Raw genomic sequence first — 22,047 nt, forward strand, 5'->3', positions numbered from 1 at the left:
GGGGTTGGAGATTCGTGATCCTTTAGGTCCCTTCCAACCCAGGCCATTCTGTGATTCTGTGATGTGCTTTTTCCCTCAGTTTAGCAGCTCAGGAGGAAGCTGTTGTAGATGTACGGTATAAAAGGTGAAGTTAAAGCTTCAGACGCTGCCGTGGGCACGTGAAACTTAATTAACTGCTACACCGGTAACGGCAAGACGACAGCGAGGCCCACCCGAAGGTGATGTCCTGGCTCGGACCCGGCCCATATCCTGACAGCGCCCGCGCGCAGCCGGACCCTCTGAGAGCGGCGCACACGGAAGCGCGAAGACGGCCCCTAAAAACATGCACACACTCGGCGGTGACAGGCACCCATCGCATCCAATCATCAACCGGAGCGCCGTCATGCGGGCCAATAGCGAGAGGGGGCGGGGAGCGGAGGCCGCGCGCCGGGAGCCTTGGTAACGCGCGGGCCGCGTGTGGAGGGTGGACGTGAGGGAGAGGGGCGGCCCGCCATGAAGATCGAGGAGGTGAAAAGCACTTCGAAGACCCAGCGCATCGCCGCCCACAGCCATGTTAAAGGGCTGGGGCTGGACGAGAGCGGCACCGCCAAGCCGGCGGGGGCCGGGCTGGTGGGACAGGAGAACGCGCGGGAGGTGAGCGAGGGGCCCGGCCTGGCGCTGCCGCGGGCTGACGGGGAGCCTCAGGGCCGTGAGTTCGCCGTTACCCCCCTGTAATTCTCAGCAGCGAGCGCGAGGCTTTACCTCAGCTGATGCCGCCTGAGGCGGTGAGGCAGTCCCTGCCGCTGTGACTGACCGCGTTAGCTGCGGAGCTGCCTCCGAACAGGGGTGCCGCAGGCTGTGGAACGCCCCGACATCAGCGATCTGCCGCGGGGTGTTGGGGCTCCGGCCCGGTGCTGGAGTCCTCTGTGCAGAAACTCCTTGCTCTGTTTTTAAGCCTTGATACCTGCGTGCAGCTCAGCTAGGGGAAAGGATTTTGGTTTTGGTTTGAGTTCTGTCGTCTGATTTATTTTTTAAACGATTGTAGGAAGTGATTTCTTTCTTACCTCACTTTTTTCTGTACATAAAATTGAAATCCGCTTTATTTTTAGTGTCTCAGAAGATCAGTAGCTCTGAACGCATCTAGTATTGCTGGAATTAAATATATTCTAACACTTCTCTTGTTCATGGTGCAAACCCTTATCCTGCAGGCTTGTGGGGTTATAGTAGAATTAATCAAAAGCAAGAAGATGGCTGGCAGAGCTGTCCTGTTGGCAGGACCTCCTGGAACTGGCAAGGTATCCTGATATTTCCTTTATTTGTAAGAAATAAAGTCTTCTGAAATCCATTGTAATTTAACATGCTGTCACAACCATTTTAGAATAGCGGTTACATATTGTCTTCATCTGCTGCTGTGTGTTTTTTTTTTCCCCACACAGTTTCCTGCTTTGTGTTTAATTTTTGCCATGTCATTAATGCTGGCAGCATCCTCTGGTTTTTGCAGTCATCGTTAGTGTGAAAGCACCTCATGCAGGTTGCCAAACACAGAGGTAGTGTGGTTTCTGAAGAAGAGGTTTAAAAGTTAATTTTATCAGAATAGCCTAAATAATTACTCTTTTTAGTTGTTTTCCCCTTGCTGTTTTGTACATACAAGTTGCTGAATTCAGATGTCCAATATTGTTCCTTTACAGTGTTCGTAAGTCTTTGGCAGAAGTCACCTTATGCATGTCTAATTTGCTGTGGTGGGAGAGGTTTGTTGTATGTGAGATGTCAGACAGAGCAGTTATAATACTCAAGCGGTGGTTGATAGAGTGAAAGTGATATGATGAGGAAAGTTAAATTTGTGCTGAAAGAATCCTCCATAAAAATGAAACGCTTCATTTCTTTTCTCGCTTTTTAAGACTGCTTTGGCTTTAGCTATTGCTCAGGAACTTGGCAGTAAAGTTCCCTTTTGTCCTATGGTTGGAAGTGAGGTCTATTCTACTGAAATAAAGAAAACGGAAGTTCTGATGGAAAACTTCAGACGAGCAATTGGTAAGTTTTAGAAAATAGAAAATTAAGCATTTACACAGTACTTACATTGTTTTTTTTCTAGTAATCTGAAAAGGAAAAAAAATCATGGTGGCTTCCAGATAATGGTATGAACTTTTCTTCAACTCTGATCTTAATTTGGGGAATCTCTCCCACACTTGACAGAGTCAGTAAGGTTTTCTGGAGATAAATGCTTGTGGGTATAAATGCTTGTGTCCCACGGTTATTTTTTACTTGCTCTCCTCCCCCAGAATCTCTTCATATCCTTCACGTTCCATCTCCTGATGTCGCCTCTGACTCTCCAGAAATCTGAAAGAAAACCTAGTTTTAATTTCTTACGTTAGCAGAAATACTCATAGACAGCACAATGCTTTCCTTTTTTACTTCAGTGATTTCACCCTACTGAGCAAGCAGCCTTCTTCAGAGACTCCCAAGTGGCAGTGTTACTCTGGCTTAGTATCCAGTGAGCACAGAGGAAGTTCCATGCCAGCATAATAAATATCTTCAATATCTTCCTCAATTCTAGAGTGCTTTTTACAAAGTCAATGTAAATTGGGTAAATTTGCAACACAACCTTGCTAAATAGCTAAAATCTCTTTTATGATCTCTGCTGACAGCTGATAAATGCAGTTAAAGTGGTCCTTGTTTGTGTAAGGATTGCCTAAAGATGACCTAACTGAAAAACTGAGCTTATTAACAGTTAATTTTCCTGATTTCTGTGCTGTGTTTCCTCTCTGACTTCACTTGAGTATTTGGGGGTGGTGAAGAGGTCTCTCAGTTCTGCAACCAAGTAGAAGTATTCCATTCATTTTTATAAGAAAGCAACTTTCAGTAGTCTGTGGTCTAGTTACCGTGAACCTGGCAGGGCCTGGGGGAGGGAAGCCAGAGACTGAGCAGTCTGCTATATTTCCTTGATGTGATGAAGTTCCCTGTCAAAGATTTGGAAACTTGAACCAACAGATGAAACTTCTGCCATCCATGTTGTCATTTCTGGAGATAGCTGTATTTTACCTCTTGGGTTAACAGCCAGCTGCATTGTTAGTTCTCTGCATTCCCTGAGTGTCAGCAGAGAGACACTTCTAAACAAATATTGGTGTTCATGAAAGATGGAGCTTTTTTTATTCCTTTCTGTTGAACTCTGTGTCACATTTTCATAACACAACCTTTATTGAATATTTTTCTCAGTATTAAAAAAAAAAAAAAAAGTTTTAAAGGATCTGCTTTTTTTTTTTTTTTGCTTTTTTTTTTTTTTTAAAAAATCATGGAATGTTTTCCAATCGTGTTTAATTCTTGGTTAGATTTTCAATCACCTGCCTAGCAAATAAATAATTTAGAAGAGTACATGTTCTCAAAAAGGATTTGATTTTATTTGCACAGTGCAGCTGTAGCTGAGTGCAAGAAAAAAATCATCTCACAATTGGCACCTATATATATATATATATATATTTTTTTTTTTTTTTTTTTTGCTTGATTGGTATGAAGCCTTCCTTGCAGGTTCTGTATACATCATCTGCTTCCCTTATTGTACATTTTACAGTAAGGAGCTTTAGACAGCTCAAATTGTAAAAACAATTGGGGGTGTTAACATCAGTTTTTTCTTTTTTTCTTGGAAGCAAGAGGGGCTGATTGGTTTGATCCCATCACTGCATTAGAAAACAGGCAAATCAGAGTTCTCAGATTTTTACTGTTGGAAGTCATATAATAACATGCTTGATGTAGTCTAATGGCCAAACATTGTTCAGAATATGTAAGAAACAAAAAAAAAGTGGAAAATGAGAAGATGGAATTATACAGGCTAAAAACAAACACTTCAGCTGAGAGGGATCAGTACTCTGTGGAGCTTATTAGCAGCCTACCAGGATGGTGACAGTAGCTAGTAAGAAATCACGACTGGAATAGCCCCTTAGATACAGGGAACCAGTAAGCTGTTTATGGGTTGCAACTGCCAGTAAATCACACACTTGCTATTTGAGTCCACCTTCGAGCCAAAACGTGAAGCATTCTGCAGCTTCTTTCCTGGATTCATGCTTCTGATTTGTAATTAGGAAATGTCTCTGTTTCAGTTAAGGAGGTCTTTTAAGAGTTAAGCTGATACATGCAGATTGATTTTAAAACAAAAGATAGTCAACAGGAAATTCAAAACACCGATTACTTTTTTTCAGATCTTGTTAAACTCAGCTGATTCAGCCTTGGTTTGTATTGTGGAACAGAATTTGCTCTTAGGTCTGATTCTTTTCTGACAAAAGAGAACATGAAGATGTGATTTAGGACCATGCAAAATACACCCCAAACATGAATGGCTTGCAGTTTGTGGGGGCAGAAAGAACTTACACTGAAATGTTAAAAATAAGGGAAAAGCAAGCCTGCAAGTGTCCAGATCTCTTACCACAGGGAGTTGTGCTGTGCAGAATCCCATATTACTGAATGTTCCTTGCAGATGTAGTCTATGTGATGCAGCCTTGTCTAGGCCAATTTCATAATTCAGAGTTTCATTACTTTTTGTTTAATGTTTTGGCATACTTAAACATTTGAAAAGTTTTCTGAAATTAGCTTTGTGTAGAACTTCCAAGTTATTCTCAATAAGAGGAAACACACATCTTACCAAGAAATTACCACGTTATCTGAAAATCCCACTATTTCTCACATTTCAACTCCCATCCTTAATTTGGGTCCAGTAGAGGGAGACAGACTCTTATTTGTCAGTCCTTCCTATTTCCCTATCAGCAACTCAAGATTCCTGGTGAAGTGTCTGATCTATTTCAAAGCAAAATGAAAAGTTAAGGAACAAGGAAAGTTTTATGAAGTCCTAATAGCCTCAGACTGCGCAGGATGATTTCCTTATATCTTGTTACAGCCCATTCATTATTTTTGGTATGGCATGTGTGTCTCATAAAATACTTTATAGAGCCTCCTCAGATGTGGGTTCTTTGAAATTTTATGTAGTTAGAACGTCTGCATAATTGTGGTGGTGATGATAGTGGTTTTTCTTTGGCACAGTCTAACCGTAAAACTCTTCAGCTCTGTATTATTTATCAGTTTAAAGTGACTTTTAGTCCACGGCAATATTTCTGGCTTAGAATATTGTAATGTTTTCTCAATTCTCTGAAAAACAGTGAAGTAAGGATGTCCCTGTCTCCTATTTTGAAACAGTTTTAAGTTTGCTTCATAACAGATTCTGTTAAACTTTGTCTAGCTCACCTCTCACCTATAACTTGTAGAATATTATACGTTGTTTTTCTTAAAAACAAAGTGGTTTTGAAGTTACTTTTATTTCTCTATCCTGACTTTATGGGACTTTTCTAAAAGCATAAAAATTGTGTACAACTCACAGTTGTGCTGTTGTCAATGATCCTTAGTTTCAGAATTTTGATGAACTGTTTAGTGTAAAGTTATAAATCAGGCAACTGCCCTCTTTGACGGGAGGTAAAAGAAAGAGGATACTGATATTTGCCTAAAGAATGAATAATAACAGCAGAAAGAAAATAGTTTCTTAGAGCTTAATAAGCTGCTTTCTGGATCAGAACTTGGGCTCAGCTTTCCCTCTCATGACATGGGTTGAATATTCACACTTCATATTGAAGAGCTATAATTATCTTTGACATTTTGGAATTGAAGATTTCCAGTTAACCGTAACAAACCCTTGCAATATATTAAAATCTGTTGGCATTGATGTAGAAGACTCGAGTGCTTTTGGCCATTTATTTGTGTAATTAAGCTATTCCAAACGATTGTTTCCAGGATTGAGGATTAAAGAGACCAAGGAGGTGTATGAAGGAGAAGTCACAGAATTAACTCCATGTGAGACTGAAAACCCCATGGGGGGCTATGGCAAAACAATCAGCCATGTAATTATAGGACTCAAAACTGCAAAGGGAACCAAGCAGTTGAAGGTATGTGTGGTGGGGTTTCCAAATTTCCTTAAAAGCATCATATCTGTATCTTTTGTTTTTCACTAATTCTTGATCCCCAGCTGGGTAGAGTAACAGTGCAAAGAAACTGGTTTGCTAGACAATGTTATCTTACTCCTGAGTAGGTATTTTTATCTCTTTGGTGTTCTTAGTTTTTGGATGTCGGTCTTTTCTCCTACTAATAGAAACTCCATCGCTCACTTAACAGCTCCTGTTACTTTTCTGCTTGACAATACACACTTGTGAGTGTTCAAGTTAAAAGGAAGATTTAACCAGCAAAAGATTCTGTTGCAGTTTAGCAGCAATGTTACTAGCTCACAGAGAAAACAGGTCAGTGAGGAGTCTGAGCTACAACCTGATCTGCTCACAGTGACTGCAGCTGTAACTTCACGTTCATAGTAGCAAACATTCAAGAAAGCCTATTCATTTTTGTTTTTCCTGATACTCAACTGAATTTTTGAGAGTAGTTTTGGCAAATTTTGTCCGCTTCCATATAAATGGTTCTTTCTGCCACAGTTCTTCCTTCTATATGTGGAGATATGCTTTAGTGAATACTTGATAGAGAACTAGAAATTGAGCTGGTATGTTGCCAGCTCAGCCCCACTTTCCCTTTGTTTTCTTGTCTCTGTCCTTATTGTTTAATTTCCCTGTCAGTTAGAATACAAGAGCTGAAAGCTGTCTCTGTTGTTAAGTATCAACTTGCATTTGTTCACGCTGGAAACAAGAAAATGCAGAGGAAAAAATGAATAAATACGTACTATGAGAAACAATAGCATCTCACATATTCCACTTTCTTTCCCTCATGCAGCTTGACAGAGGATGCAGACTCAGGATCAAGTAGCATAATGCGGTGCAGTAGTCAGTTTTTGTGAAAGTTTTGCTAGAAAGCTAGAAGTACCACATCTTAAGTGTAAACATGTTGTCACATTACACAAAGGCACACTTTGTAACTGGTAGCATTATGTTTTTGGCACTTAATGTCACTTTCTTCAGACAGATATTTTAGTGTAAGAAAATAAGTTTTATGCATCTTCTTTAGATTTTACAGTAAAGACTAAGTTGTACTCTACCACTACTCCAGGTGTCACAGCTTTATAAAATCCTAGAGGATATTATGGGGGGAAGTTGCAGTTTAACGTTGCCTGCTGAAATATGCTTTAGTCTAAACTTTTTGTTGATTACCACATTAATGCAGAACTGTTTTCACCAACTGTGATGTTTGTTTGTGTGCAGCTGGACCCAAGCATATTTGAAAGCTTGCAGAAGGAACGAGTGGAAACAGGAGATGTTATTTACATTGAAGCAAACAGTGGAGCTGTCAAGGTAAAGTTAAAGTTCTGCATTTTTATGCAGGTGGATGTGTTCTTGCAGGTCTTCCCTGCCTTTGTCAGAAAGCTCTCCCATTTGTTAAGCTTAATTGACATGAAATGGTTATGTGAGAGTTTTAAAAGTGCCTAGTATTATCCTTATCTGGTAAGAAAAATATCTCTTGCACTGAAAGAACATGGTCATCTGGTTCACGATTAAGGTCATGTGGCAAGGAAGCTATCGCTGGTGCTGCCTGGTTGAGTTTCCTTTTCTCTGAGATCAAGACATCTTTAAGGAAAGATGGGAAAAAAAACCAGCAAGCAACTTTAGTCATTTTCAGGCTGACACGTGCAGTGTATTTAATCTTTCTTTTATCGCTCTGGTATTTTCTCCACAAGATATATACATGTAGAAGGGAATACTGCATTAGTTAGCATTCTTTTCATATCTGATTTGGAAAGTAGCGATACTTGCTGTTTAATGGATGACCATAATATTTTCTATCATATAATAAATCACCCACCTACAAAGGAGTCTTGAACAGTTCCCCTAATCTCTAGCTAATCGTCTGGATTTGTCCTTTAGCAAGAATTGCATACGGTTAAAATAAAGGGAGGGAGGAGTGAAATATTCTTACCACCAAAATATCAGGTGCTTTTCAGTAGGGTATTTTGAGCTTTGATCAGTAGATACAGTATGCTTGTTGCTAAGCAGGGAGTGGGATGTCTGAACTGTCAGACAGAAGCTTGTCAGGACTGGAGTTGTGAACTAAGCCCTTTAGCAAGTTTGTCACTCAAGGTTTTGGCACCAAAACAAATCCTATACCTAAGTTTCTCTTCTTTGCCTTTCTTCAGAGGCAAGGCAGGTGTGACACCTATGCTACAGAATTTGACCTTGAAGCTGAAGAGTATGTTCCTTTACCAAAGGGTGACGTGCACAAGAAGAAAGAAATTATTCAGGACGTTACTCTGCATGACTTGGATGTGGCCAATGCTCGACCTCAGGTATCTAATAACACAGATGAAGCCTTTACAGAATAAAATATTGTACATAGTTCTGGTGGCTTCAAGAATAACCAGGAAGATATAGAAAGCTTTGAGTTGTTCTAAAGTACCCTCAAAGACACTGCTACAGGAAAAACAGAAGGTATCTCAAAGGCCATTCTAACTCTGCTCTCTGCAAGGAGGCCTCCTCCTCTTGACAAAGAAAGAGGTGATAGAGTCATTAAAGGTAGAAAAGACCTCTTGTAACAATCAGAAAGATCAACGCAATGGAACAGCAATACAGGAGGTGTAATGACAAAGGGACTGGCACAGCAGAGAGGTATTACAAAGAAAAAGTGCTCACCCATCTCTGAAGATCTAGGCACAAAAAGGAAACTCCACAACAGAAGGATCTACAGCCAGAGATCCTTCTCTAGTTGCAGTCAGCCCTTAAATGAGATCTAAGAGAGCTGCAGCCAGGCTCCACCCTTCCTGTCACACAGCTGAATTGCCTTCACCTGTGCTCCCAGGGCTGACCTGGGTCCTTTCCTCAGGTGCTCAGTCAGTGGTTCAGGCTGTGACTCAACAGTTACCATGCACCTCTTGAGGTCATCAAGTCCAACTTTCAACCCATCACCACCATGCCCAATAAATCCCATTCCTAAGTGCCACATCTACACATTTCTTGAATTCCTCCAGGGACAGACAGTGGAGGACTCCACCTCTTCCCCCAGCAGCCTGTGTTCCAACTTTTGACAACTCTTTCAGATAATAAATTTTTCCTAATATCCGACATTTAAAAATAATAATAATAAATGTGAGCACCTTGCCCTTGGAAAACCTGCTTGATCATGGTGTCTCCCCTGCTGGGTAAGATTACTCCTTTGTCTCCATAAGGAGAGATGTGAGGTAGCAGCAGCCAGATCTGCATCATTTTATTCGTTGAAAGTTGAGTACAGATTAATTTCTTCTGCTTTGTAGTTATAGCTTTGTGGTTGTAAAATAGAAATTGCAAGTACTGTGATAAATTACAGAATATCCTGAGTTGCAGTAGACCCATAAGGATCATCGAGTCCAACTCTTGGCTCCACACAGGACAACCCAAAGATCAGACCGTGTGTCTGATCACCGAGTGTTTTTGACCTTGCTGTAGGTTCTCTTAATTTCCCCACTTCCTCCAGAAACATTTTATAACCTCCCATTAAACTTCCTTGTGATTTGCAGTAGAGCTCTGAAGTCACTGCATAAAAAAGTTGAAAGTAGGAGAATTACCCCTATCTGTATCGTAATGTAAACCAAGGAAAGAGGAAACTCCTTCTCTGTCATAAACAAAAGCCACTGACAATACAGTATTTGTGTTTAAAGGTTGGCACCCCTATGATATGATATTACAAGCCCTTAACCTGCTACTGCATTTCAGATTAAACATCCTTTTTCCAACAGAATCATTTACCTGATAATATCAAGGAATTCTAAAGTGTTAAAACTCTGTGTAATTGTTCCTGTGTTGACAGGTTGAACAATTACAGTGCACACAAATAATCCTAAGCCTCTGTGTTCCCTGATGTTTTGAGTTCTCATGAGCTTCTCTATGACAATTTTTAAAAGCAGATATCTCATTTTTTTGTATACTGTGCAAATGAGCAAGGTTAAAGAAAGGAAATAGCTAATCAAACAGTTGGGCTTGGAACACCACTGTGGTAAAGCGACCTGACCTTTGGCAGGTTAGCAGCCACTGCTGAATAAAATGTCAGTTCAACTGCAAGAAAGAACTGCTTTAGCCAATTTCCAGTTCTTAAAATTCTCATGGTACGTGTTCACTGCAAGACTTAATACTTGCTGTAACTTTCTTCTAGGGTGGGCAAGACATCCTCTCTATGATGGGACAGCTGATGAAGCCTAAGAAAACTGAAATTACTGGTATGAACCCTGCATCATGTTTTCAGACCATCATAACCTATGTTTGCCAATTAGAAAAGCATTAAAAGTTGGGTTATTAGTATAGCAGCTATAATGATGAATGCCTACAAATAATGTTTTTTCAAAAATGTTCAGATTTAGCTGGAAACACTGCAAACGTTACTGGCTCACACAGTTTTAAACTATATACCGTATTCTGCATCCATGTTTTTGGAAAGAAGGAGGTCAGAGACATAGTGCTGTCCTTCTCCAAATATTTCTGCTCAAGAGTATGTGGTTATATATAGGTTGCTCCAGAAGTAATGCCTATTTATTTCCCTGGAAAGTGCAGCAGATACAGAGAGCACAGTAACACTAGTTGGTAGAGCAAATTCTCAGCTACAAAACACTTTTTCAACACAGTCACAATCAATTAGCTCTGCATTTTCACCAGCAGTTGAACAAGAGCCTGTGTGCCAAGCTCATAAAGATCTGCACCAGCACAGGTGACCCACTGTCACCACTGCTGAAATGCACCACCCACCTCCTCACTGTGCTCATGTCCACTGTTTGGTCTCCATAAATGCTAACATCAGTGGGTGCCATTTTTGCCACATGGAGGAATTCAGTCCCACACCTTTGTTTCATGCACGCTTCCATGTCAGATGCCATTTTGTCAGACTGCCCCTCTGCTGCCATCTGTCAACAGCACATAACAGAATATTGGTGGAAAGGTTCGGCCTCTACTGCCATACCACCAGCATCTGCCTCCGTTGCCACAGGCCAACACAGTAAATAGCAGTCATTACTTTCAGAGCAGCCCTCATATTTTCCTAGAGCTGTGCTGAGTTGCAAACTGACACCTCAAAAATGAAAAAAATCTTAGGTCACTTTGTTTTGTGAAGCGACCGTGCACTGTTTCTGAGGAGCAGGAAAAAGGCTTCTAAGCACTCCAGCCTTGGTTTGCTTTTGACTGCTGTAGCAGCTGCCTTTGACTTGATGCTGTCAGTGCACTGTTGCTCTTCCTACTTACACGTCTGAAGGAAAAAAGATCTTCAGAAAAATCAGTTCTCTTTTTCATTCTTTGAAATAATTGATATTTCATTAAGTAACTAAATTGAGATAAAAGTCCTCAATTCCTAACTTGAACGGTGCTCTTTTGAAGTGTTTCTTACACTCCAGAGGTCATTTTGCTTATTCTGAAGTGAAGTTTATCTGTAACATCTTGTGTACCTTTGAGATCCATATGTTGACAGAATCTTTATAGAATGCTACGTTGCTGAAATACAGCAGAAGTATTTTATTCTTTCAATAATCTTTTTACACATGCTTGGAAACTTGGTTAAACTTCACATTTTAAAACAAAGTTTGGCTGACTTAAGTGCAGGAAGTTCAGTTAAGAGATATTTTGATGCACAGATGTCTCCACAATACAGGACTGAAATTTCAAATCTTAGTTTCAATTTCCACAGAATTTCAGTGTTGCCGAGATTTATCCTGTGGCATTAAGAGATCAAACCATGAACATTTCCAGGGGAATCTGTTGATTGCTTTAAGTCTTCATAGAAACCTATTGCTCGCTAGCAGAGTAATTAACAGCTTATTTTGGTTCTCATAGATAAACTTCGAGGAGAAATAAATAAAGTGGTAAATAAATACATTGATCAAGGCATCGCAGAGCTGGTCCCGGGTGTACTGTTTGTAGATGAGGTTCACATGCTGGATATTGAATGCTTCACATACCTGCACCGAGCACTGGAATCTTCTATTTCCCCCATTGTAATCTTTGCATCCAATCGAGGAAACTGTGTAATCAGGTACGTCTGAAGTCGAATGTTCCAGTTTGCATCAGCCCATAAGTCGTGGAGTGAGCTGTGTCAGCAGTGTGAGAACGTTTGAAAGCTTTTGTCTCTGGTACTGACATCTGTGAAAACACCCTGTGTGGGTTGCGAGGTGCATCACTGCTTAGGAATTGCTTGTTGGCTTCACCAAGAGAAGCTCATTTAGTGCCACACTAACTGAACTAAAGCAGATTAGAACTCCTTTTATTTCTACTGACACATCCCTCTTGTTCTCTAAACTGCGTTCCCTGAATGTTCTCTTACAGTTACCTCTCTCTTCAGATATCTGAACACAGCTCTTGTAGAACCAGAAATGCAAACTTCTATTGTAGTTTTCTCCTTCTGAATCAATTTGTTGTTTGCTATCCTTGTTGTATAAGGCTTAAACTTCCTGTCCTTACTGCTGAAGCATATTGCAGTTCATCCTCTCACTGTTCTTCTTTCTTTTCTACTTTAGTGGTCTAGACTTTTTTTATCTCCAGCCCTGCCAACTTACCTCCTGTTTTTAATCTCTGCTCCATTTCCACTTCAATATTTTGCACCCACACAGTGCATTCTTTGCATTTTCTGTAAAAGTTTTTTCCTCTTTCAAATTCTTCTTCAAGTTTTACTCTTAATTTGTGGTCTAGATCTAAGTACATCAAAACAAGATGTCTTTAGCAATGATTGCTACTCTTTAAGTTGACTTAATTCAGCTCCTTAACCAGCTATTCCTTTCGCTCTTACTGGGTCATCTGATATTAATCTTTCTCTGTTTGCATTGTTTAGAAGTTAAGATGGTAAGCCTGTCAAAAATGATGAGGTGGGACTTTGCAGTACTGTTTCTGCAAAGGAATAAAAAGGCTGTCTTGTAAAAGTAGAACAAACAGATCTATTAGCAGGGATTGACGGGAACCTGTGATTTAAGAAAGAAAGGTTTCCATATAATAGTTGTATCTAATATTGATAAACTAAATCCCTTAAAAGCAAGGTCTTAACTCCACACTGCTATCTTAAAGTGTTGGTGATGCTCTGGTATGCCTACTGGTATCTTAAAAGGGTCAGGGGAGACTTCATTTTACAACGTAGCTGGTTGATTCTTCAACCTCGTGAGACAACATCATCTGCTTGGGTTGACTGCAGGGATTTTGGATTTGTTTCCCGTGGAGAACCGTGACCAAAGCTGAGATGCCTAAATACTGGTATTGAACTTGGAAATGTATCCTCCAGCACTTTACCTTTTACATCTGTTATCTTCATAGGTATCACAAAATGTGGATATCTTTCTTTCTTGACCAATTCACTTTTCTTGAAAAAGCAAGAGTAGATGTGTCTGCACACTGCTATTGGGTGTTGTTTGCCAAACAAAATAAATTTTGTTGAGAGTTGAGAGTCTAGACTGTCCTTCATAGACAGATCTCTACTTCTGAATTTGCTGGACTGCAAGCCTGTAATGCAAATACTGCAGTGGCTGGAGGGTCTCAGGGATGTATAGAACAGAGTAGTGGCTTGTTCAGAAAGAGAGAACATTCAGTGACTAATAGTGCATATAATTGATATTGCTATACAGCTTAACGTTTGTTCCTAATTGGCATACACTTTGAAACATTAGGTAAGACCACATTGTAAGATACAGTGAAAAGAAATACAAGGAAAAGCACCACCTCAGACTATTTTTGAGTGACATGTTTAAAAGTTCCTGTAATATTTGTTTCTTGCAGGCTGCCCAGTGTGAACTTCAGGCTAGAATGTTTCCTGTCAGTGCCTGGGGAGTTTGTCTCTATGGGAGTACAGAAGAGTTGTAAATTAGTGGACATACAGTCAATTACTACTGATTTTAGTCAAATCAACACACTGTATTCAGAATAATACCTGATCCCTTTCCATTGGTTTTCTCCTTTAGAGGCACAGAGGATGTAGTGTCTCCTCATGGAATACCACTGGACCTGCTGGACAGGGTGATGATTATCCGAACCATGCTGTACACGCCTCAAGAAATGAAACAGGTATACAAAGCATCCTGAGAGCTTCTAACAAATATATGGGATCCTACTTTCTTGGGATAACTTCTACATTCCTGTATACTCTGTTACTATTGAGCTGTTGGAATCAGCAGAGCTTGTGCCAGAAAGTTTACCACTTCCTAAATGTATGCTACTTTAGAAACCATTTAGAGTAAGTTGGTTAAAATTGTGCATATGTTTTCTTTATGTTGGATTTCCATGCACTGACAAACTACTGGTAAACATGTCTAGAGCTGAAAGTGACCTGCATGTGCTTCTGTAGAGTTTGCAGGTTCCAGCAGGCAGTGCTTTTTCCTGCAGGTATGAGTGTTGCATTCTGGGGACCTGTGGTCCCAGACCTCAGCTGTTCCTCTACATAACAGATGAGGAATTACAGAATGCAACTTCACTCACTGCATTTCTGCCCCCATCCCCTGTACTAAAGCTTTAACCTGCTTGGGCTGCTTCCTGAAAGTGAAAGGATAAGTGAAGGGATTTTTGTGCTCCTAGACAAGTTTGGAAACGTTAGCACAGTAAACATTGCAGAGATGCACTTCTGAATGCCCGAAACCTTTCCTGTGGGGCCATGGCTGTGTACTGTGTATCGATTCTAATGCTTAGGTGCCATTATGATGCACCGTGTCAAAGATCCCCCTCATTAGCGTCTCAATACTGTGAAGTGACACAATGCAGAAGACGTTACAGTTTATCATGTCAGTTCTTTGTATTATTTAAGAGATAGTGTCAATGGAGGAGAGCGTTTTCACCAGATAATAGTCTCTTGCTGCTGGATAAGTGCCACGGTGAAGCTGAGGCATTTATTGAATATAAACGTAGGGGCAAAGCTTCATTTCATTTACTTTGAGGAGCTTTTCACATACGGCTGTTGTGAACCACGCTCAGGTTGATTTTGTTTGTACCTAAAAGGATACTTAAAAGCATTACAATGTAGATAACAGTAGAAGCAGCCCAGAGATTTAATAATATGATTGTGTTTTGTCTGTATACAAAACAGGTTTTCAAGTGTGACTTCTGTTCAGTCTGCAGGTGTTAAAAACTGTCGTCTGAACTTCTCTGTACTGTATGTGAATTTTGTGCAATAAGAGCAGGAGGAAAATGTACTGAGAATTAAAAATAGCTTCACAAAAAGCAGCGCAGGGTACTGTGTTATCAGCAGACAATATAGTATTAAAGAGCTTGTTCCTAAACTGGTGATTTCTTACAAGAGCTGGGTTCAGTGCTATGCTTTCCAACCTCTCCCAGGGCTGAGGGAAACGCAGTGTTTACAGTAGCTTTTTCTGAGGCTAAAAATAGATCTGGACATTTTCTGCTATAAACCACATAGTTAAACAATCTCATCTTCCCTTAGATTAGGACTTTTCCATGAATTCTTTTGAGAGAGGAGGAGAAGGAGGCATGTACTACATTTCACTTTCTAACTAAATACAGCTTAGGAGGGATGATGAAAATAAAAGATGCCCAAAGTGTCTCTTTTTGGTCCTGCTTTTCTTTCATTCTAGGAGGTAGTTTTCATTGACTCTATTTCTACATGGGACCCTTTGCCTCGACATCTCACAACTGATTTGCTTATCAGCACAGTAATTGTGTGTCTATGGAAAGTTAGTTCATAACCAGAAGAAATCCCATCGTGTGGTTCTGATATCAAGACTCACAGTTTCCTTACTGCAACCACGCAGTGATTCTAGGATAACCCCCTGGTAAATGCACATTCTAGCCTGATACTTTTTCTTCCATGTGTGCCTGCTGTGGGATGGAAGAGGTCACACATTATGAACAAAGGGTGCCAGTTATTTCACCTGCTGAACACTTCTTTTCCTATTTGACAGAAGCTTGGCTAGTATGTATTTTCTGGGTTACTGCTGTGGTCCCTGATCCTTCAGTGAGGTTCTACCAGATAAAAAAATTCAAGAAATAGTTCTTGTGAGCTAAGTGGCATTCGAGGTGTGTTGCTTCCAGCAGGGGTAGAACAAAGCCGCAGTATTTGAAGGAAAAGCGCCGTTTGGGTGATCTGTAAGATGTGACAAGTCTTCAGTTTGGAATGGCAATTTGCAGGGACGTTTCTGATATTCAGTATTAATGTCTTAGCACAACTTTCTGCCATTTCAAACCCCTCTTTACTCCCTTCCCTACCCTGACTCCCCTGGCGCATCTTTATGGCTTTAATTTAAACGAGTGCTTGATATCTTGTTTACAAAGCTGCCAAAGTGAAAAATACCTGTATTATATGAGGCTTGCAGTTCCAGAGTTATCTCAGCACTACAACACAACATCATTATCCAGTCTGCCCCTTATCACTCGGCTGGTAATACGCACTGCCGAGAGACTTGCGCCACTCCTGGTACAGCTTTATATGCTCAGGCTTATTGTGATATCTTGCTCTCCAACTTTGTACAGATCTGCAAACTGGTACAAGCCTGGGACTGTTCTTGAAAGATTAGATTCTTCTTGGTGATTTTTTTCCTTCTTGCATGAATAGGTGAATCTTAGAAAGTAACTTTTTGATTTATTGTACAATTGGATTGTCAGTGGAATAAAAAGTGTGTTGTGAGCTGCTTGTAGGGCTTGTTGGAACACTCTGCTGTGTAGCAGCAACAGTGCACTGTAGGAACTGATGTGGCTGCCCACAAGACTCCAGCTGTCATCGTTACTCTCTGTGTACTTTTTCAATCTCCTTGTGTACGTTCTCGTACTCTGCTTCTCATTAGTAGATATACTTTGCTAACCATGCAAAATTATCATAAAGTAGTCAAAACATTACTTCAGCCTGCTTTTGATTGTCAGGTTTTCCAGCATGATGTTTTCCCATTCAAAGACATAGAATTCCACACATCTTTTGTAGTTTAGTGGTAAATTACAACAGGAGAAGTTCATACCATCTCATTTTATAGCACAGCCTATCTCTAAGCTGACAGTGTTTCTAGAAAATAAACTAAGTAGTGTAGCATGCTGATAGTTTGAGCTGTTACCTGACTTATTTATTCCAACAGATCATAAAACTTCGTGCTCAGACAGAAGGAATTAACATTAGCGAAGAAGCTCTAAATCATTTAGGGGAAATTGGTACCAAGACAACCTTAAGGTAAGTTGAATCCATTGATTCTCCTCTCATACTTTCTAAGTATGACTGGGGCTTAAAACACTGTAGGATAATTTGCTCTTGAAGTGAAACAACTCTCTCCCACACAGTAACATTGTGCTAAGAAGAGTTAATGTTACTAGAGGTTACTGATCCTCCCGTTGCCTTGTTTTAGAGAGGTACAAGCTATAGGATCTTACAGATTTTTTTTTATATTACTAGAGCTATGTGTTTCCCAATAGGTCTCCCACCCATACATTTATTCAGTTCACTGGAATGCACTGAATTGTAATTTTTCATCATCTGTTTGATCACAGGTATGCTGTGCAGCTACTGACCCCAGCTAACCTGCTTGCCAAGATTAATGGGAAAGACAGCATTGAGAAGGAGCATATTGAAGAAATAAACGAACTTTTCTATGATGCCAAGTCTTCAGCAAAAATCTTGGCTGATCAACAAGAGAAGTACATGAAATGAGCTTATAGTAGATGCTTTGAAGTGGCGTTAACCCTTAGCCAGGGCTGGCTTAAATAAGAAATGTTAATGGTTTGTCTCTTTTGGGACTGGAAAAATATTTAAATGTTGGACTGCTTTGTCAGGCCAGAATTAAATAGCAAGCGTTCCTATTGTATTGTCAGTGATAAGATGCTCTATGATACCTGTGTAACATCTTAGTCTCCATTTTATGAGTACCTGTGAAATGAATAGCTCTGGAACCACCAGTGGTTTTTAGATTTCATTATGGAAGAGCTCTAACTGAAGCTGATGCTTAAGAACAGTCTATTTTCTTTATGAATACCCTTTTAAGATAGTTTCCTTTTACAGATGATGACTTTTTTTTTTTTGAATCAAAGTTTGTCTGAAGTGGTTTATAATAAAGTATTTCAAGAATACTGGTAGTTTGCCCATGTTTGTCCTGAGTCCTGACTTCCCTCAAGAAACAGTTGAAAAATGGGAATCACAATGCAAAATGTGAATAAAATGGGTCTATGACACAAGAACAGATCTGTAGCAAAGGAAAGAAATGGTAACAAGGCCTTTTTAAGGACTTTGTTGGATATTTTGGCCCTTCTAACGTGTTTCTCCTGAAATAACTTTTTCTTTAGGTTTTCTTAAAGCAGATTAAACAAATTCATGTTGTCACAAGCTACATTTTCCACTGTGTTCAGTCCTCGCTTTCTTGATCAACCACCATAAAAAAAAATTGCAAGCTAAAAGTGTTTGATGTCCACACAGACAAGAGAGTTAGCAGAACAACTGTGAGAAAAATTAGCCTGGTAATTAAGGTTTGAAATTCTGCTCTGCACAGATTTTTATGAACTTTGCTTCAGTTGCTTTTTCACAAAGCGCGTTTCCCTCTTCTGTTAGATGCAGATACTTTTAGTTCCTCACAGCACTCAGAATAAACGCTTTAAAGTTTAAAATCTTGGACAAATCTGTGTAACATAAGTAGGTGATATAAGAAAAAACTCATTTTCGTTACTAACCTTGCATCTTTTACTACGAACTTCAGTGATTTTAAACCATTTTATGTTTATTTGGATTTAATATTGTTTTGAGCACATTCTACATCACGGTCACGTGAAGATCTGTCCCATTCTTCAAGATGAATTTTAGTAGTACTGCCAGCCAGCCCTAATTATCTTCTGTGCTTTAAATAATCTTTCTACTTCATTCTCTACGTCTGTAACTAAACAGCAGTGACAGAGATATTCAGTGAATGAATTTTGTTGTTGTTGATCTCTGACTACGTTTGGCCAAGGAGCAATCCTGCTTTCAAACCTGCAGGGACCTCTCTCTTACTGACTCCAAATGAACAAAGATAGCAAATGCAGCACTAAATCGCTTCCCTCAGTGCCCCGTCTCCAGGGAGGCGACTCCACCGCTTCCCTGGGCAGCCTGATCACTTGGTGCCCTGCTCACATGGTGGCAGAAGACCTGCTGAGGCATCGAGGAGTGGACTTTTGCAAGAAAATAAGACTTTAGTTACACATAGGGAAGGGAAATAACAAAAAAAACCCTGCAGCTTTCCAATCCTTCAACAGGAAAAGTTGACCACCCCTCCCCCATTTCTGCTTGTGCTAATGTTTGTACAACAAACAAGCCCCTGTGTTGCCTCTGCACTGGTTCTGAAGAATTCCCCCCAGCATGCCATCTTTAACAGCCATTAAGTGTCTACCAAAGACATAAAGCTGTGATATAAAGGGAAAATCCTTCTACCCTAAATGGCGAGCGAATGTTTATCTAGCCTATTAAGTGACGTCTGGCTGACTTATGAGTGTCAAAGCTTTGCCCATGAAAATAGTCTTTCATATTACTGATAAAAATAGTTCTGCTGAAAGAATCACTACACCACATACAACAGCTACCAATGAAGGATCATAAGAGGAAAAAAAACCACATACTTATTTGGCAGAGCTGCCCCTGGAAGCAGGAAGGGGCACACAGCCCACCAAAGAAGTTTGGGTATTAATACTGAATGTGAAAAGACAAAACATTATTTTAATTTTTCCCCCCTATTTCCCACAAAGGTTGCACTTCTTGCATTAATCTTCTAAGCGAAGTTTTTACGACCGATTGCCTGCACACTGTGAGAAGTTTCTCCATCCATTACATGCAGGGAAACGGGCCCTGCTGGGTAGGAAAATATTTGTTACATCTTATCAGGGTGACACATAATCTAACAACAATTACAGCAAGCCCATATTTTGTACTATTTCGGTTTCAACGTGAAAAATAGGTCTAATATTAAACCTGGGGTGGGTGGGGGTTATAGTAACCAGTTGAATATTATAAGCTGTGATTTCCTTCCAGCTACAAAGCAGTGCCACGCTTAGATCCTGCTCCAGAACCATGGGCACACTTAAATCCAGCATGCAGGGGGCCAAGGCATTGCCTGCCACGAGCCAAGGTTGGAAGAGACCACTAAAAAAATCCAGTCCAACCATCAACCCATCACCACCATGCCCACTGATAGAATGACAGTCATTGTAAGGTTGGAAAAGACCACTTAGTTCATCTAGCCTGACCATCCTCTACCCAGACAGACCCTGAATCGGGGCAGGAAGCAGCAGTTTCAGTGAACCACTCTGGCCCAGCATTGTAGCTCAGAAGCAAGCATGAGCTTTGCCTGCTTAACATTTCATATGTTTTGAAAGAAAAGACCCAAGTGCTCGGTGACAGCTCTGGGAACTGGCTACAAACTTTGCATCCAGTCCAGGAGACATCTGCCAAACATGAGCTACTGCTTTGTTCATGGCTGCAGCTGGGGGTTACACTCTGCTAAAGTAGTTCCCCCAGTTCATTAAGATGTTTGCAGATGGGACCGAATTGCTCATAATCATCTTAGTGGAATGGTGCTACAGCAGCCAGATCGTAACCTGATTTCTTTGATGTGATTAAGGGACAATTCGATCCCATTTGCAAGAGCTATGAACATGCTACGACGTATCCGAGCTTTTCCATGACCATGAATATGATGTAAACATGACTTCATCCCTTACAATCATCATTAACTTTGCAAAAGACCTCCAAGACCACCCAGTCCAACCACCCACCTACCACCAACGCTGCCCACATCCCTCACAGCCACACCTCTGTGGTTCTTGAACACCTCCAGGGACGGTGACTCCATCCCTCCCCGGGCAGCCTGTTCCCATGCCCAACCACTGAGAAGAAATTCTTCCCAGTAACTTCAGTTGGTTCCCAGGTTGGATGCCTGCTTTTTGCCTTCTCAATGAAGGCGACCACCATTCAGTTTTCGGAAACGGCACAGAACACAAATCCCCCCTTCTCAGCACAGTGCCTAACCCTCCCTGCTTCCTGCTGATACTTTGGGGTTTAGGATGACGGGCCGCAGAAACCAGCACCCTCTGCTTGTACAGACAAACCCCTTTGATCCAGATTTAGTCATAATCCCCACTTTTATTAGGGTAAAAATAAAAACAGATGCAGATTAGTAAATCAATTGTAGGTACAAGTAAGCAAATAGACAGAATAAGAGAATGGCTGCCAAATACTAATGCTAAAGAATTTGAGCCCAAGGGCTTCGTCAGAGGGAGGGACCAACAACCACAGCATAGGGCTGGGCAGCTGGGAAAGCTGCTGGAAACTGCAGGAGAAAACCACACTGGGGGATGTCACTGCTTATCCCTTGAATTAAAACAGACATAATCCTTAAGTGCAGCAGATACAAGCCTGCTGCTCTCCCCAGCACTGGGAAATGCCACCCAGGGCTCCCTTCCTGACCCAGCACTGGAGCAATTGCTTGGAGAGGTGATCTCAAAATGGTGGCATCAGGGGATGTGGAGGATGGCAGGGAGAGAGGTCATGATGGGACGGTATGTGGGTGTGCAGGAGCCCTTGGGGGTCGCATGCTGCAGTGCAGGGCTGGGTGCTGGCGCAGCCATGGGCAGTGGCTCAGAGCATTACCATGCCACCATATTTGGGCTGACACGAAGACATCTTCCAAACAGCAGAAGCCTGATGGGTCACACCATGCTCCAAGGGTACTGTGCCTGGAAGGCAGGACTTCTCCTGGGGGAAATGGAACAGTTGCCACACAGCTCTGAGGAGGACAAGTTTGAGGATCAGGTCCAGCTGGATCCAAAACTGGAGTCATAGAATCATTAGTGTTCAAAAGACCAAGAAGATCATCTGGTCCAACCATCAGCCCATGCCTGTGAGCTCTCTAAACTACGACCTTCATTGCCACATCTCCACAGTTCTTGAATATCTCCAGGGACAGTGACTGCACCACTCTCCTTGGCAGCCTGTGCCAGTGCCCAAGCACTCTTTCTGAAAAGAATTTTTTCCTAATAACCAACCTGAACCTCCTCTGGCACCACTTAAGGCCATCGCTTCCCACCCTATCACTGTTACCTGGGAGAAGAGGCCAACCCCCACCTTACCACAACCTCCTTTCAGGCAGTGATAAGATCTCCCCCAAGCATCCTCTTCTCTAGACTGAACCATCCCAGTTCCCTCAGCCACTCCCCATAAAGACTTGTGCTCTGGACCCTT

The 22,047-nt window shown here is 41.1% G+C and overlaps 1 protein-coding gene across 1 annotated transcript; it reads left to right on the top strand.

Annotated features, from left to right (window-relative positions):
- Positions 1-492: 492 nt before the first annotated feature.
- Positions 493-17,502, top strand: RUVBL1 (RuvB like AAA ATPase 1; the record flags this gene model as incomplete). The annotated part of the gene is made up of 11 exons (XM_079540453.1): positions 493-633; positions 1,188-1,274; positions 1,878-2,010; positions 5,746-5,897; positions 7,149-7,238; positions 8,078-8,227; positions 10,063-10,126; positions 11,724-11,922; positions 13,829-13,931; positions 16,937-17,028; positions 17,343-17,502. 11 exons carry the CDS (start codon positions 493-495, stop codon positions 17,500-17,502), a joined length of 1,371 nt encoding a protein of 456 aa, XP_079396579.1.
- Positions 17,503-22,047: the final 4,545 nt, after the last annotated feature.

The sequence above is a fragment of the Tetrao urogallus genome (genome assembly GCF_951394365.1).
Source record: "Tetrao urogallus genome assembly, chromosome: 10".
NCBI classification, from domain to species: Eukaryota; Metazoa; Chordata; class Aves; order Galliformes; family Phasianidae; genus Tetrao; species Tetrao urogallus.